Below are 16,137 nucleotides of genomic sequence, written 5' to 3'. Positions count from 1 at the left end.
GACCAAAAATGGGGGAATTTTAAAAGTCTTACTCAGCGAATGCTGAGTAAGACTTCCCATTCGGCTAAAGTAGAAGATTTTTGAAAAGGAAAAAGCCTGCATGATATCCAGCATGGCAATCAAGTCAGAGCACGTTCCAGTACATGCATATGCCACGTTTTCAGAGCACACTGTGTGCGGATGCCATTGCCCACTGTGTGATCACTGGGGAAGGAAAAGCACAGTTTGTGATTTGGGATGTTGACGGTTGGTTTGTTGATGATTGCCTCGTACAGCTTGTTTAGAATGCTGTTGCCTGGATGTCATCAAAAACATGCAGGCATGACCATATTACACCAGTTTTGCTCGATGTATTCTGGCTGCCAGTTAAGTGGCATGTTCAGTTTAGGGTCACCTATATTATTCACAGGTTACTCTTTGGAAATGGAGAGTTCAGATTAAATATCATACTTTGAGTAACAATATAAACTATCAAGGTGTTTAAGATCAGTTGGCCCCTTACTCTGGAATTCACTGCTGGACGATTTTAGAGCTATAACACTTAAAACTTTTTTTTCCAAGGTATTTGCATGATACTATAGACTATGTTCCTTTTCAGTGTGGTTTTTTTTTTTTAATTTAGTGAGTAGATTTGTCATTTTCTGTCAGTATTGTTTATGATTTATGTATGGTTTTTATTGTAATCCACCTCTGACATTTTTAATTATTATTATGTTACATTTTATATTATCATCAGTTTTATGGGGTTATCTGCTAAGCAAGTGTTCATCAGATATGGATTTGACAAAAAAATTAACATCTCTGCCAGGAGGTAAAAAGGGGGATTTATAGAGTACATTCCAGAAAAACCATGTATGCCTGTAGATTGAAATGTGACCACTATTTTAAGCTTTCTAACCCTAGGCAGTTTACACACCACCATGGGTGGCCAGTCAGCCATATCTCAGTGTATTTATCACTTTGTTGATGTTCTTCTCAGGACCCTAATCAATATATTTCTTTTCCTAGAGAAACGCAGCACCAACAACAAAGCATAAGATACTTTTAATGAGGTAGCCAATTCCTCTTCAATTGATTTCATGCTTGTAATCAGGCCACCACCTGCTACTGAGTGAAGCCAAAGGAGTAGGCATCCTTCCACTCCATAACATGCAGATATTGTGCACTGCCAAACAGAGGAACGCATGGGGAAAAAAAACCTTTTGGTTTGGTTTGGCTTTTTGGTTCCTATTTCATTCTGATCAGATCAGAAGCTCATTTGTTTCAATCTGGTTACTTATTTCATTAGTTTCTATTAAAGTTAATGGGGGAAGCAATGCATCCTATTTTTGACTCTAACTATGGGGGTCTCATTCAAGTTTTATAAAAAATTTGCTGGCAAGCATCAGCAGCAGAGGCAAGAGTAGGCCAAGACACCAAGAGCGGCATGAACATCCTATGGCACCAAAAGAAGATCAAAGGGCACCCAACAGTAGCAGGAGCTGCCCAAGCCAGAGGAAGAAGGGTTAAGCACCAAAAGAGTGAAAAAACAGTGCAAACAGTGGAACGAATACCCCGAGACATTAAAAAAAAGAGAAAAGGCCACTAACAGTAGCATCAATACCCCCAGGACATAAAGTGAAGGGTATGGCAACAAGCACCGTGACATCAACATCCCAAGGCATAGACTGAGGTGAGTGGCAGGAAGAAGGATGGCAAATACACCTCAAAACAATGGGTGTAGGTCATGGTAACACGTACAGTGTCATGAACATCCCAAGCCATGGAGTGAGGGGTAGGATAATGAGCACAGTGGCATCAAAGCCTCGAGGCATGCTTGCCATACACAAGGAACTTAATATGCAAGAGTCATACACAGAAGAATGAATGCAGTGTTACAGCGTCATTGACTCTTTTGTACAGAGAACGCAAGCTCACAGTCGGTCTGTGGTTTCTCCGCACACCCTGCAAAAGCAAATCAATCTCTCTGCATATTTCTTACAGGCACCGACGCATACTGACCGCCTGCTGCAGAAGAGAAGAGCACTCTTACCCTGCTGATATACAGCGATGAACATCCCTCTGACAGAGATGACAGTTTCTCCTGCTGCTAGCAGCACACTTAAGACACAGTGACAGAGACAGTAAGGGCACACCTTGCTTCCTCCTCTAAATCTATTTAACCTTTTCTAGGGATGCGCAGGTCAAACAAATTAGTTTTCATTCATTTTTTTGTTTTTGTTTTTTTTGTTTTTTACTGTTTTTCTGTCTATTTAAAAATGTATTTAGGTAATAAAAAAAAAATCCTGAAATAGGGCCTCTCTGGGCCTCTTCCTCCTTCCCAAGTAACCTGTGGGGCCTGGATCTACCTGGCTGGTCAAACCCAAACAGGGTTTCCCCAAGCCTCTCTGTTCTTCCCTCCCCAAGAAATTTCCACAGCTAGGAACCAGTCTGGCCCGCTCTTACTCCTTCCATCCCTGTTTTAATAGCTACATTTGACCTTCTCTGATTTACAGAATGGCTTTTACTTCAGTAAGGCAAAAGAGCCTTATAGGACTGTAAGAGGAAGTCTTTCCTTCTGCATAGTTATACTGAAAAGGTTGGTGTTGATTATTTAATAATTACAGACTACAACAATTATAAACTATGTAGACCACAATAACTAAATACTGTATAGAACACAAATTGCAAAGTGTCTATAATAAAATCAGTACTATACACAGTAATTACACCATATAGACTGCAGAAGAACAATTTTAAAAAGCGGGCTATAGGGCCATAGTGTAACGTGCACACCATTTATACCAAACCAAGTGAAAATGTAAAACATAATATAGTTGGACAAGAAAGGAGGCAGGATAAAAAAAAAGAGGCAACAGAACCAAGAGAACCAGCAGCACTGTAACCTTGAAGAATCAAAGTAAGTACTTTTGTATTTAAGTATATATATTTTTTTGTTTTACAGTAGAAAGGGCTCTGCAAGCATAAGAGAGCAAGATAATTCCCATAACTCCTATGGATCAAGGCAGGTGTCTAAAACATTATGAAATTGCCTGCTCATTCGGCATGGAACTGTTGGTAGAATCTCCCTTCTTTTGGAGAATTGCTGAAAGCCTGTTTCTGATTCAGATCTACGGCAGGCTTTCCATTCACCTCGAATAAATATTACAGTGGGACCCCAGCTGAACTGACTCTGGCAGGAGCAGAGGTTATGAGATGGAGAGCTGTTGCTGAGTAGAAATTTAAATTAGCCAAAGTCTGGAGAACTGGTAAGACTTGGATCTCCAGATTTTTGTGCTGTGTGCTAAACCTGTTTATAATCTGGATAAATTTTATAGGCTAAGATGCTTTATTAGGATGGCTTCATTACTGTCAAAACCAGTCTATCACCCCAAGGTCTTTTTTTCCCAGTCTGTGCACATCAATCTCTGCAGCTGTACATATTGAAGTGAATATTAACGCATAGAGGCAGATGATGTCTTACCGTAGGTAAAGTAGGCAACCTCAGGGGGCAGTGTGACATTATTTAGATTGTTATCCTGCACATAGTGATCAACGTACTGTTGTGCTTCAGTAGCTTTCAGAAAGGCCATAAGCCTTGCAGTGAATGATGCCACAAAAATGGACAGCATCCCAAAGTCAAGGAGATTCCAGAGATGCATCACATATTCCCGAGGACCTTCTTCCCAGATCTCTTTGCATTCTGACCAAATCATGCCTGAGGGAAAGAGATTTATAGACCGTTTTATATGTTTTAATAGCACAATCTTCAATAGTCTGCATGTCATCAAATGCATGCATAAGTGGGCCCACAGAGATTTATGCTAGTATTTTATAAACCGTGTGGCACATGTTTGCTTCAGTATGCACATATATTTGTAATGCATTAAAATGCACACTTTTTCTATCCATTTTATAAAGAAAACACGGATATATTTCACACATGTAATAATTGTAACACATATGTAATAACCCAGAGTTATATGCAGAAGCACTTATTTTATAAATAATGCATGTACTCCATTTCTGAAAATACTTGTACATGTATTTGCAATCGCCAGTTTGCAGACACCTCCACCAGTTCACCCAGATCCTGCTATTAAGTTCACTTAGAGAATAGCCACTGCCATTAGCAATGGTTACATGGAATAGACTTAGCTTTTGGGTACTTGCCAGGTTCTTATGGCCTGAATTGGCCACTGTTGGAAACAGGATGCTGGGCTTGATGGACTCTTGGTCTGACCCAGTATGGCATTTTCTTATGTTCTTTTTTTTTTTATTATTATTTCTTTATGCGTTTTAAACATTTAACAAGATTACATCTTAAAAGAAAATACAGAGATAACATAATTTATACATCAAAACTATCACCAGTCTAGGAAATACAATCTTATTATCAGTGTATAAAGTCCTCAAGCAGAGTGAGGACAGAGTATACTCAACTTAAAGAAATGTAGAAAAATAATTATTTTACTACAATAAAGAAATAATGCTGGGTAGATACAGAGACTAAATAACTATGAGGAACTTGAGACAATCGTACTTGGTAAGGCAGGTGTTACCACATTTTTCCCCACTAGAAACTGTGTCAGTTGGGGGGGGGGGGTCAAAGAAAATATAAGTATTATTATTATGCTTTATTATGCATTTACATGGAAACTTTAAGTAATACGCCCCCCCAATTTGTAGGACCTGAGATCTTAATAACAGAAAGGCCCTCCTCCTTTTTTGTGTCTCCCGCGAGATATCCGGGAACACTCTGATATTACAATGAAGAAATATTTTAGACCTATGACGGAGGCCTAAACGAAGTAACCACTCCTTATGTTCCAGAGCAAGCATCACTATCAGCGTGGCTGGTGTTGCCAAATCTGAGTCCGAGTCAGTATTTTTGAAACCCAGGACTTTGAGTTTTGTGTTTCTTCTCTCAGCCTTGATCATTATATGAAACCATACCGTCTGATGATCACTGGTGCTCAGATGGGCATCTATCCAGACATTAGAGATACTGCCTCTTTTTGTGAGTTCTGGGCCCAGTATCACCCTCCCCTCATGGGTCCCCTGAAGGGCATCCACAATTTCTCTACTTCTTACAGATTCTGCAAAAGGGATTCGCCAACTCACATCTGGAATATTACAATTTCCAACCAGCAACACCTCGCCGTTCCTTCCCGCCTTTTGGATATCTTCATCCAGATCTCTGTTCAGTTCCTCTATCTGAATTCCAGGCCTTTCTCTCAGTCCCATCTATCCTCCCTTCAGTCTCTCTTCTCACCAGAAGAAACCCATGTAAATGAAAGTGTTATCACCCTTTTTTGAAACAGGCTACGGTGCTTCCTCCTTTCCTCACACCTCCTGCATGTCAGCTGTTTGGATATTGTTTTTGATATAAAGAGTTTACTCCTTCCCTTTTTCTATCATCTCTGTCCTTCCTCAACAGATTATAGACCATTCATGTGACTCGCCCAAACATATCTCTGTAACAGCAACAATATCCAAATCTCCATTCACCATTAAGGCCTACATATCTGGATCTTTATTGCCCAGGTTATGAGCATTTGTGTTCATAGCTTTCCAGCTGTTCCTCATTCCTGTTCTTCTTTTCTGCCATTTTGATGAAGAGTGGACTATTGAGCTGATTTAGTTTATTTTCTCCATTCATATTCTGTGTTTGTTGGGGACGACATTCCAAAGCCATTGGCTTCCATCTGCCACCTCAGTTTTATGCATGTAAATAGCTTTGAAAATTAATGTACAATATCTGAGTAGTTAAAAGAAATGTAATATATTTATCTTGTACTGTTGTAAAAAAGTGATAATATATTTAAAAATATCCTGATTATTTATGAAAGGTTGGAGAAAGTCAAGCATTGTGCTTTCTCAAACAACATCCTGTAATCATGCACCAAAATTCTTTGATGTACATGCGAGTCATCATGTGGTAGTAACCACAGGTTTAATAATGCTTGCCAATATCACAATGAGGCTGATATTCAAAAGATCTAGGCACCTAACTTAAGGAAGTATGGATCTATACAAGTGAATTGTGCTTGAATAATTTATTATAACAGGTAGCAACCAAACTAAGTGATAAAACACAGCATTGAGCAGTGTAAATGAAACGGAGGAAGTCAGTTCAAAAAAGACGATGCAACCACCTAACAGGCCACCGTGGTTTATAGCGCCATCTGCCCGTGGGAGAAGTTACTTCTCTTTCTAACTAGGGTACATTGCATAGCTCCATTCACATGCCCTTGCCTTTTCCAACATTTCTGACATTCACTTTACACAGTGGATATTCTCCAAAAGAAAAAAAAACTTTCCTCAAAGTGTCTTTTGGTCCAACTGGTTACTTCAGCAAGAATAAAAGATGATGAATAGCACTGATTGAAACTTACGGATAAACCAAACTCATAGTGCTCATTAGAAACAAGTCTGAAAAGACATTTGAACTCTCTGATTGTTTCCCTGATCATCCAGTTGCTTGCGCTGTAATTGTGCCATACTTGTTCTGTACCATATTATGAGGGACTGAATTAACAAAGGAAGTCAGATTGCATTCTTAGTCAAAGAAGTGCGGCAAAATTACAAGTCAGAGAGCTCTGACAGAGAACAGAAACAGGAGAAATGCTATGTAGGATGCTATGTCTGGCAATAAACCATATATTAGAGAATGGAACTTTCACACTGAGATATTTGATTGGCCAATAGGGATGCATATTTTTTTTGGAAACAGAATGAGAAATATTAACCAACTTTTCCATTTCATTTCAATTTTGTATTAAAATAAAAGAAAATGAAACAAAAATTGTGTTCATTTTTGTTCATTTCACTTTTTTAAAATTTATGCTGCCACCACCACAAAAAACAGCTCTCCTGGACCTTTCTTGCCCGCCTCCCCCCCCCCCCCCCCAAAAAAAAAAATTCTTACTTACCCTATTACTTCTTTCTTCATGGGGCAGGCGTGGCTATTGCAAATGGCACTGGTCTCAGTCTTCCAGCACCATTTGCAGCATCTACGGGGCTGGAGCGACTGGGGGATCATACCGATCCCATGAAGAAAGAAGAATAGGGTAAGTGGGTCCAGTAAAGGGGGATGAGGGGTGGGGGAGGGGGGAGGGGGGAGGATTGAGGGTGAGAAAAGCCCTCAGCTATTTTCTATGGCTATCTGTAGATCTAATGCCTTATAAGGTGCCTTGGGTTAGCTTGGCAAATGAATGACTAAATAAATAACTGATTTCATGTCACGGACAGCACACGAACGCAACATTTTGCTTACTTGCTTTTCACCAATAATCCAATTATGTTCGGTATATGGAAAAAGGATTTACTGAATACATTCTGTACATGATGAATTCTAATAATCCGACAGTGCTGGAATTTGGAAGCCTCTCTCAGCCGTCCTCTATCAAAGAAACGTTTTTTAGACCTGGAGCATACGCAGCACAATTTTGAAAGGTAATAGCAGAATGGCTCTGCCTGGAAAGAAGCGCTACGTGCACGGGATGAATAACCCCTGGCTCGTAGCTCTCTCTCGTTATCTCAAAGCGAACAGCTGCATGGGTTCCTGCACGGGGGTCCCATATGCATCACATTCAGAGCTCGCAAAACCCATTTAATCTTTTATCATTGCAACTCATAACTGCCTACCTTTTGTACAAACATCATGTTCTATAAAACTACATTTTATGATATTACAAATGTAGGCTGGCATGCGATACGTCTTTCACGGCCTGACTGAATATGATTTCAGAAAGGGATAGGGGACACATTATGTCAGTGATAGTGATGATCCCCTGGGGGACATTTGGCTATTGCCATTTTTGGAGGGTGATCAGCAAATATTTATCTTGCATGGGATCCTCCGTATGTAAAACTGATAATTGTTCAGCAATAAGCACATCAGATGGTCAAAACTGCGTACATCTCTCTATCTATGGCTAGAGATGTATAAAACTGAAACTTGCTATTAAAGACAAGGGCCAATAAAATATTGAATCCCAAACATTTTCCCTTTGGGGCCCACACATTTCTGTTCAATTAAAAAAAAAAAATGGGGGAGGGGGCAACACTAAATAAAATCATTCATATGAACATAAGAATTGCTCTGCTGTGTCAAATCCGTGTCCATCGAACCCTGACAGTGGTCAGTCTGGGTCACAAGTACCTGGCAGGATCCCAAGGGGTAGATAAGATTCCAAGCTGCTTATCCCAGGGATAAGGCATGGATTTCTGCAACTCTACCTTAATAATGGTTAATGAATTTTTCCTCCAGGAACTTGTCCAAATCTTTTTTAAACACAGCTACAATAATAGCTTTTATCACATCCTCTGGCAATGAATTCCAGAGCTTAATTATGCATTGAGTAAAAAATATTTTCTCTTATTGGTTATAAATGTATTACCTAGTGACTTCATTGTGAGTCCCCTGGTCTTTGTACTTTTCAAAAGAGTAAACGACTGATTAATGTTTACTCTTTCCATTCCACTCATTTTATAGACCTCTATCATATCCCTCCTCAGCCGTCTCTTCTCCAAGCTGAACAGTCCTAACCTCTTTAGCTTTTCCTCATAAGAGACTTGTTCCATCCCCTTTACCATTTTGGTCACCCTTCTCTGTAACTTTTCTATTTCCGCTATATCTTTTTTGAGATGCAGTGACCAGAATATGCAAGAAGAGATCACACGATGGGGAGATACAAAGGCATTATAATATTCCCTGTTTTATTCTCCATTCCTTTCCTAATAATTCTTATCATTCTACTTGCTCTCTTGGCTGCTACTGCACACTGGGCAGAACATTTCAACATATTTTCAAGGATGACACCTAGATCCTTTTCTTGAATGGAGACTCAGATTGTGGAACCTTGTACTGTGTAGCTATAATTTGATTAACTCTTCCCTAAGTGCATCACTTTGGGCTTATCCATATTAAATTTTATCTACTATTTGCATGCCCAGTCTCTCAGTTTTGCAATGTCCTCTTGCAATTTCTCACAATCCTCTTGTGATTTAACAACTTTAAATAATTTTGTATCACCTGCAAATTTGATCACCTCACAAGTTGTTCATAAATACATTAAAAAGCATTGGTCCCAGAACAGATCCTTGGGGCACTCCACTATTCGCCTTTCTCCATTGGGAAAATTCACCATTTAGCCCTACTCCCTGTTTTCGATCCTTTAACCAGTTGGCAATCCACAATAGGACATTGTCCCTATCCCATGAATTTTTAATTTCCTAAGAAGTCGCTCATAAGTGACTTTGTCAAATGCTTTCTGGAAATCCAGATACACTATATTAACTGGCTCGCCTTTATCCACATGAATATTGATGCCCTCAAACAAATATAGCAGGTTGGTGAGGAAAACTTTACTTGGATAAATCCATGTTGGTTTTGTCCCATTAAACTATGCCTAGCTGTATGTTCAGCAATTTTGTTCTTTATGATAGTTTCTACCATTTTGCCTGGCACAGACGTCTTTAGTTTCCTGGATCATAACTGGATGTCTTTTTAAAAATTGGTGTTACACTGGCTTGATCGCTTTGAGTGAAAAAGTATTTTCTACAATCTGTTTTGAATCTGCCAATTGTTAGTTTCATGGAGTATCCTCTTCTTTTAGTATTATTGGAAAGGATAAATTACTATCCTTTATTTACCCATTCCATCCATCTCTTTTCCAAGCTGAAGAGCACTAGCCTGTGGAGTCTACCATCATAGAAGCAGTGCCTGTGGCAGTGTGTCCAGCCACCCTAGGTGGTGACATCATCGCCGCATACGATATTTTCCATTTTATTCTCCATTCCTTTTCGGATCATTCCTAACATTCTATTTGCTCTTTTGGGCACCGCCACGAACCGAGCTGAGGTTTTTAATGCGATTTGTAACACTTGAAGTATTTTCACAATGCTGTTGCTCTTAAGGTTATGATATTACAGTTCCATAGATACTATTCACTACTGCTCATGTCCTGATCCCCTACGCTCTTAACCTTTCCCTCTGTTTACTTATCTCTTTCTTTCACCCTTTAACTTTGCAAACACACTATGAAGTCAATATTGCGAACAGCAAATTTATCTAGGGAAAGTTATGCAAGTAACTTATCCCAGATATTCAGCAGGACTTACGTGCGCAAGTCTCCCACTGAGTATACGTGGATAAAGTTGTGTGCATAACTTAAGTTAGGACTGCTATCTTTCTGACCAGGCATACGCACATAACTTTAGCCAGTGCTCAATGAGTCTAATTTTCAACACAGTCTGCATAATTTACCAAATGTACATGTAAGTGAGTCTGAGATTCATGCTAGTGTTTTATAAACTGTGTGGCTGTGAACTTCTGCCCTGAAAGTCAGTACACATGCTTCTGTAGGCATGTATATTTGTAATGCATGAAAACGCATACTTTCTCTACCCATTATATAAAATTGTGCATATATATTTTACACGCATGATAATTATAATATGTGTACATATTAACCTGGAGTTACACGTGGAGGTCTATATTTTATAAAGAAAGTGCATACTCCGCTTATGAAAATTCTTACTTGTGCATGTACTTGCAATCACCAGTTTACTGATACCTCCACCAGTTCACATTTACCTTCCAGCATTCAGAGAACCGCAGCCCCCCCCCCCCCTCCAGCATTTAACTCCGATTTCCTGCCATCCAAAAACTCTAGATAAAAGAGAAGTGCAATTTCTCTTCCGTGGCATAATTGGTAGGTATGGACAAGTTTGATAATGCGTGTGCATGCATCACTTACAAAACAGCAAATTATGCACATCCTTCTGAACCCCACCCTGGAATGCCCCTAAATCACCCCATGTTTTCCTTGTGAGACTGCAAGTATAGGTTTACTTGTGATATTTCCAAAATAGCATATTTGGTGTGACCTTTTGAAAATTAACCCCAATAAAAGTTAGGTTGAGCCAGGAGATATTAAATAATATTCTACATGTATCACCTAATACTCTGTACCCACCTATTGACAAATCTGCCCTATGTTCATGAAAAAATCTAAAGCAAACAAATTTAGGGTCATATTTTTACTAAGATTTTCCTTTCATTAGGAAGAAAAAAAGCTTAGTAAAGTAGGGCCTTAATCTTATAATACCAGGAATCCCGTTTGCACAGAGCACTTGCTGTCAGATTATGGCATCCCTGTATTAAAGACACTCATCTTCACCTCAGGTCTATAAATTCCTTCGTGCACCTTTTCCTTCCATTATGTGAGGTCTTCCCATCCTGTTGCTTTGCAGTTCACTTTTGTAGGTGCACGGACTGAATGGAATTCAGCTGTACATTTTCCCAAACCAGTTCCCAAACCAGTTCCACACCACACCTAGAACATTACAACTCTCTTTTTCATTTTTAAATGTAGCAGCAGCATCAGAATGCCATGAGCTTCCACTGCAATTCTGTCATGTTTACTGTCATATTTCTGTTCCTTCCTAGAATGCACTTTCATCATTGTACAGATTTCTCACCCAGGAGCTCAGAAGTTGATTACATTTCCATCTTACCTATAACCCATTTCATGATTAGCATCTCTGTCCACGTGAACTGGGTAGTTTTTACGCGAAAGACCTGTTTGGGATAATCTGTGATGGTTTCATTCGGAAGATTTTTTACTCCTTCAAAACGGTCCGAGGCATTCAGTACCAATAATCCGAGGAAGATTGTGAAAGACACAGCATGCGCCACAAACTTCATAAAAGGGCTTCTGAGGATTCGTCCTACCTAAAAATCAAAGGAGCACACGGTCATTTCCTACTTCGCCAAGTCCCACACAGTTTTGCATTGTTTTCTAATGTTTTATCCAGACTCTACAAGCTTGAAGAAGTCCGTTGAGCACTTCAGCATTTATACTCATGGCTCTTGTCTATTTTGAAGTAGCAGGAGGGCCCTTTGCTTTAGCTATAATTGTTTATTTTTTGTTCAGTTACATACTGATCCCTGATTTCTCTGCACTACCTGCACATTTCGTTGATGCTCGGGGACAGTAACATTTAAACAACCGCACGTGCGTACATGTATAGGTGTATGCTGGCTCACGCCAATGGACACAGCTATTTTATAACATGCACACATGGTATAAAATAGGCTGTAGGCTCCTACATATTTGCAAAATTTTATGTGGATGTGAGTATGTGCACACAAATGCTGCCTGTACTGTGTAAATGGGGGGGATTTTGGTAGGCACACATGCCGACGCAAGTACCAGTTTCCCCAGTTGTTTCCCAGTTCACCCAGGTAAAGGATAGGACTTCCTACCCCCCCCCCCCCACCAATTAATTAGCCTCCTTTTTATACTGTTAGCTCCGACCCTTAAAACCCCACAGACTAGCCTAGGTCTTTCTATTTTCCAACTTACATGCCATCCACAGCAGAAGTAAAGTTACGCAGAAGAGGACCCCTGGCGCTCGCTTCTCTGCATAAGTAATTACGCGTTGGTTCCATTCAAAAATCCTGGAACGCCCATGCCCCGCCCAGACCACACCCCACCCCTTTTAAAAGAAAAGATTTGTGTGCGCGTACTTGTGCGCCTTTTAAAATCTGCGTGGCGTGCGCGAGCCCGACATCTGGGTGTATCTCCTGGCTTTGGTGCGTGTAGGGCTTTTAATATTCACCTTTAAGTGAATGAAATAAGTGAAGTTAGAAAATTCTATCTGGACTCATAAAATGATTGCCCAAAGCCTTAGCAAGCAGTGCTTCAAAGTGCTATGCAGTGCCATGGTGAACCTTGTCTGTTTTCACAAAGTATATCATTGCAGGTTAACTGTTTTGGAAACATGACCCATGTGTACAATTGCTAATCATACAAAATTAATCAGAAACGAGCACCTGTTGTGTCCATGGATAGTCCTATTCAACTCAGTGGATAGGCCTTTGGGCCTGACTCCTACAGCTGCCCAATATGTTCCTTAATTATTGAAGACAGGATTTCTTTTCCTGCTACTAACTTTTCCATGTGTTTTTGCTTTCCTAATCAGTCAGCCAATATTTATTTATTTTTTTATTTATTTAACATTTTTCTATACCGAACTTCATGACAAGCTTCATATCAGGCCAGTTTACATCAAACTTAGGGGTAAACTTAGCAAAAAAACTGTATAACAAGAAGGCCGAAGCGCAGATACAAATAACAGGGACACATGACGCTGAGCATATGACTTTACCTCTATTCTAGGCACCTAAAGTTCAGCGAAATTTCAGCTGACATTAGACGCTGATTTCTTCGGATGAAAATTCTGGTATATGAGCCTAAATTTAGGCTTAGAATTAATTTGCCTAGATGTAAGCTCCGAATTCTAAAATCTGAGTTAAATACCTAACTTATTTCCCTACCTTATATCTGTTCCATAGCACCCCATTTTTTAAGCACTTAAATTTAGATGCCTAATGAAAATAGATTTCTAAATTTAGATGCACAGCCCAGGTCGGTTTTCAAAGTGGCCAAGTTAAGTGAAGTCCCTAACAAGGTCATTTATCAAAACGCAATGGGTCATTATCCCATGCGTTAGGGCATTATTGCATGCAATAATGCCCTAATGCACATGATAACTACCGTATACAATTATAGCGGAATGAAGAATCCCAGCGTCAGTTAGGCACCAAAACCCTTTGAAAATTACTCCTCACTATTTGATTTGGTGTCTTCTTGAACTGTTCTTGTTCTGTAAGGGCTACTGCAGGGCTTTTGTCCTGCCAGATGATCTAATTTTTCATGCAGTGGCAGTCACTCAAAAGAATGACCACCCAGCAATCCTGAAGACATAAAGAAGCTCAGCAGAGAAACATAGAAACATAGAAATGACGGCAGAAGAAGACCAAACGGCCCATCCAGTCTGCCCAGCAAGCTTCACATTTTTTTCTCACACTTATCTGTTTCTCTTAGCTCTTTGGTTCTATTTCCCTTCCACCCCCACCATTAATGTAGAGAGCAGTGATGGAGCTGCAACCAAGTGAAATATCAAGCTTGATTAGTTACGGGTAGTAGGGGAAGTAACCGCCGCAATAAGCAAGCTACACCCATGCTTATTTGTTTTACCCAGACTGTGTTATTCAGCCCTTATTGGTTGTTTTTCTTCTCCCCTGCTGTTGAAGCAGGGAGCTATGCTGGATATGCTTTAGTATCAGTTTTTCTTCTCCCCTGCCGTTGAAGCAGGATATGCATTGAAAGTGAAGTATCAGGCTTATTTGGTTTGGGGTAGTAACCGCCGTAACAAGCCAGCTACTCCCCGCTTTGTGAGTGCGAATCCTTTTTTCTTCTCCCCTGCTGTTGAAGCAGAGAGCTATGCTGGATATGCGTGAAGTATCAGTTTTTCTTCTCCCCTGCCGTTGAAGCAGAGAGCTATGCTGGATATGCGTGAAGTATCAGTTTTTCTTCTCCCCTGCCGTTGAAGCAGAGAGCTATGCTGGATATGCGTGAAGTATCAGTTTTTCTTCTCCCCTGCTGTTGAAGCAGGGAGCTATGCTGGATATGCGTGAAGTATGCTGGATATGCGAGAAGACAGGAAACATCAGGCTCCTTAGTGCTCTTCTGCAGCATATGGTAATTAGAAAAATTCCAAGACAGGAGCTCTCATTTAAACTTTATCCAAATGAAACTGAGTATTCCATTCCATGTTCATTATACCTTTCCTCCAAAATGCATTTCAAGCTAAAGTAGAACATATTTCAGATGCATCTGAGAGAAAATAACAGGAAGATTGAACTATATTGCCCTTTGTTATTCTGACCTAGACTTCTGGAGCATTGAAAACTCAAGCTTCTTGCCTAGCCAAAGACCCCTTAATTTGGTGGCATCTCACCTTCCTTGAACTTTACAGTCATTAATTTTGCATCGTATCCTTCACAGGCAGCAAAGCAAATTAACTTTCTTCCTACCATGTTGGACCTCGAGCAACACAGATTATTAAGGCTTTGACCAAACTATAAACCTAAGTTTTGAAGATTGTTTTTTAAGGATGCACTTTTCTTTGAAACAAAACAAAACAGGAAATTTCAATTCAATTTCCTGTTTTGTTTCATTTCATTTTAAAAATAAAACAAAAGCAAAATGAACACAATTTTATTCATTTTCTTTTGTTTTGTTTCCCAAAGAAGCCACCAGTCCCTTGATATTCCCCTCCCTTAAAAAAATAATTAAAAACTGCTGTGGTACCACACAATAAAAAAAATTTCAAGCCCCCCTCCTGGACATGCCCTCAACTTCACTCCCCCCAAACCACCTCTTCATGGACCCATCTTACCCCATCCTTAGGTATTTAGAAATCAAAATGGGGCAGGAGCAGTCCCTAGACCCTCCTGCCCTTCCGGGTCATTGTTTGACCCTGTGGCCCGTGCCATTTTGCTGTAAGGAAATACCTCTTTACAACAAAATGGCACAGACCTCAAGACCAACTGGCATCACTTTAAATAACAACCTGGTGTGCCAGGCGTGACGGGGGATTGCTTCGGCCCCATTTGGATTTTTAAATAAAATAAACCATAAATGAAATGCAGAAAACCAAACTCAAAGCAAAAAGCAAGGCACACCCCCCCCCCCCCCCAGTTGACCCAGACCTCTCTCCCTGTCCTGTAAGCCCTAAAACTTGAGATCTCCAGACCTGCTCCTCATCTGGAGCAGCAGAAAAGTTACGCAGATAAGAAGCCGATGGGCACTGCGGTCTCTGGCTTTAAAATGCGGAGTTGTGCGTGTAACTGTTTCCCCGCCCCTTTTCCACCCTCTTATTTTTTACGTGCACTCGGGTATGTACCATGTGCTTTGTGGCTTTATTTTAATCTACATTGCTTGCGCACAGCCCACATAAGTACATATATGGGCATTTATGCGCAAGCAATGCTTTTACAATTGATCCCTATGTACTCATCCTTATTATTGTTGGTAACTGACCACTTTCTAAACACATACAGATATAAACACTAATCAAGTTGCACATGTACCAAAATATAAATAAGGAAATGTCTGAGATGAGTGTACAGCTCAGCCAATGGCTTGAGTATTTGTTTGCCTAATTCTGTAAAAAGAGCAGATATACTCTATCTAGTATAATGATATTCGAAAAGCTGCTTGTTCTCTCAATTTTAGTGCTTCTTTTCTGCTTGAATTCTCTTTGATTGAGGCTTTTCATACCTTTATGGGAAACAGA

General features: G+C 40.0%; 1 protein-coding gene across 1 annotated transcript in view; it reads right to left on the bottom strand.

Annotated features, from left to right (window-relative positions):
• TRPC7 (transient receptor potential cation channel subfamily C member 7) overlaps window positions 1-16,137 on the bottom strand; it is a 102,352-nt gene that overhangs the window by 39,467 nt on the left and 46,748 nt on the right. The window contains exons 4-5 of the mRNA XM_029583692.1: window positions 11,506-11,722; window positions 3,464-3,697 (exon numbers count right to left, since the gene is read on the bottom strand). Of these exons, the coding sequence (XP_029439552.1) occupies window positions 3,464-3,697; window positions 11,506-11,722 (451 nt within the window). The remainder of the gene's footprint in view (window positions 1-3,463; window positions 3,698-11,505; window positions 11,723-16,137) is intronic.

This window comes from Rhinatrema bivittatum, chromosome 18, assembly GCF_901001135.1.
Source record: "Rhinatrema bivittatum chromosome 18, aRhiBiv1.1, whole genome shotgun sequence".
Taxonomy (NCBI): Eukaryota; Metazoa; Chordata; class Amphibia; order Gymnophiona; family Rhinatrematidae; genus Rhinatrema; species Rhinatrema bivittatum.
The sequence above is the reverse complement of the archived record's forward strand: the minus strand, read 5'-3'. Positions and strand labels throughout refer to the sequence as shown.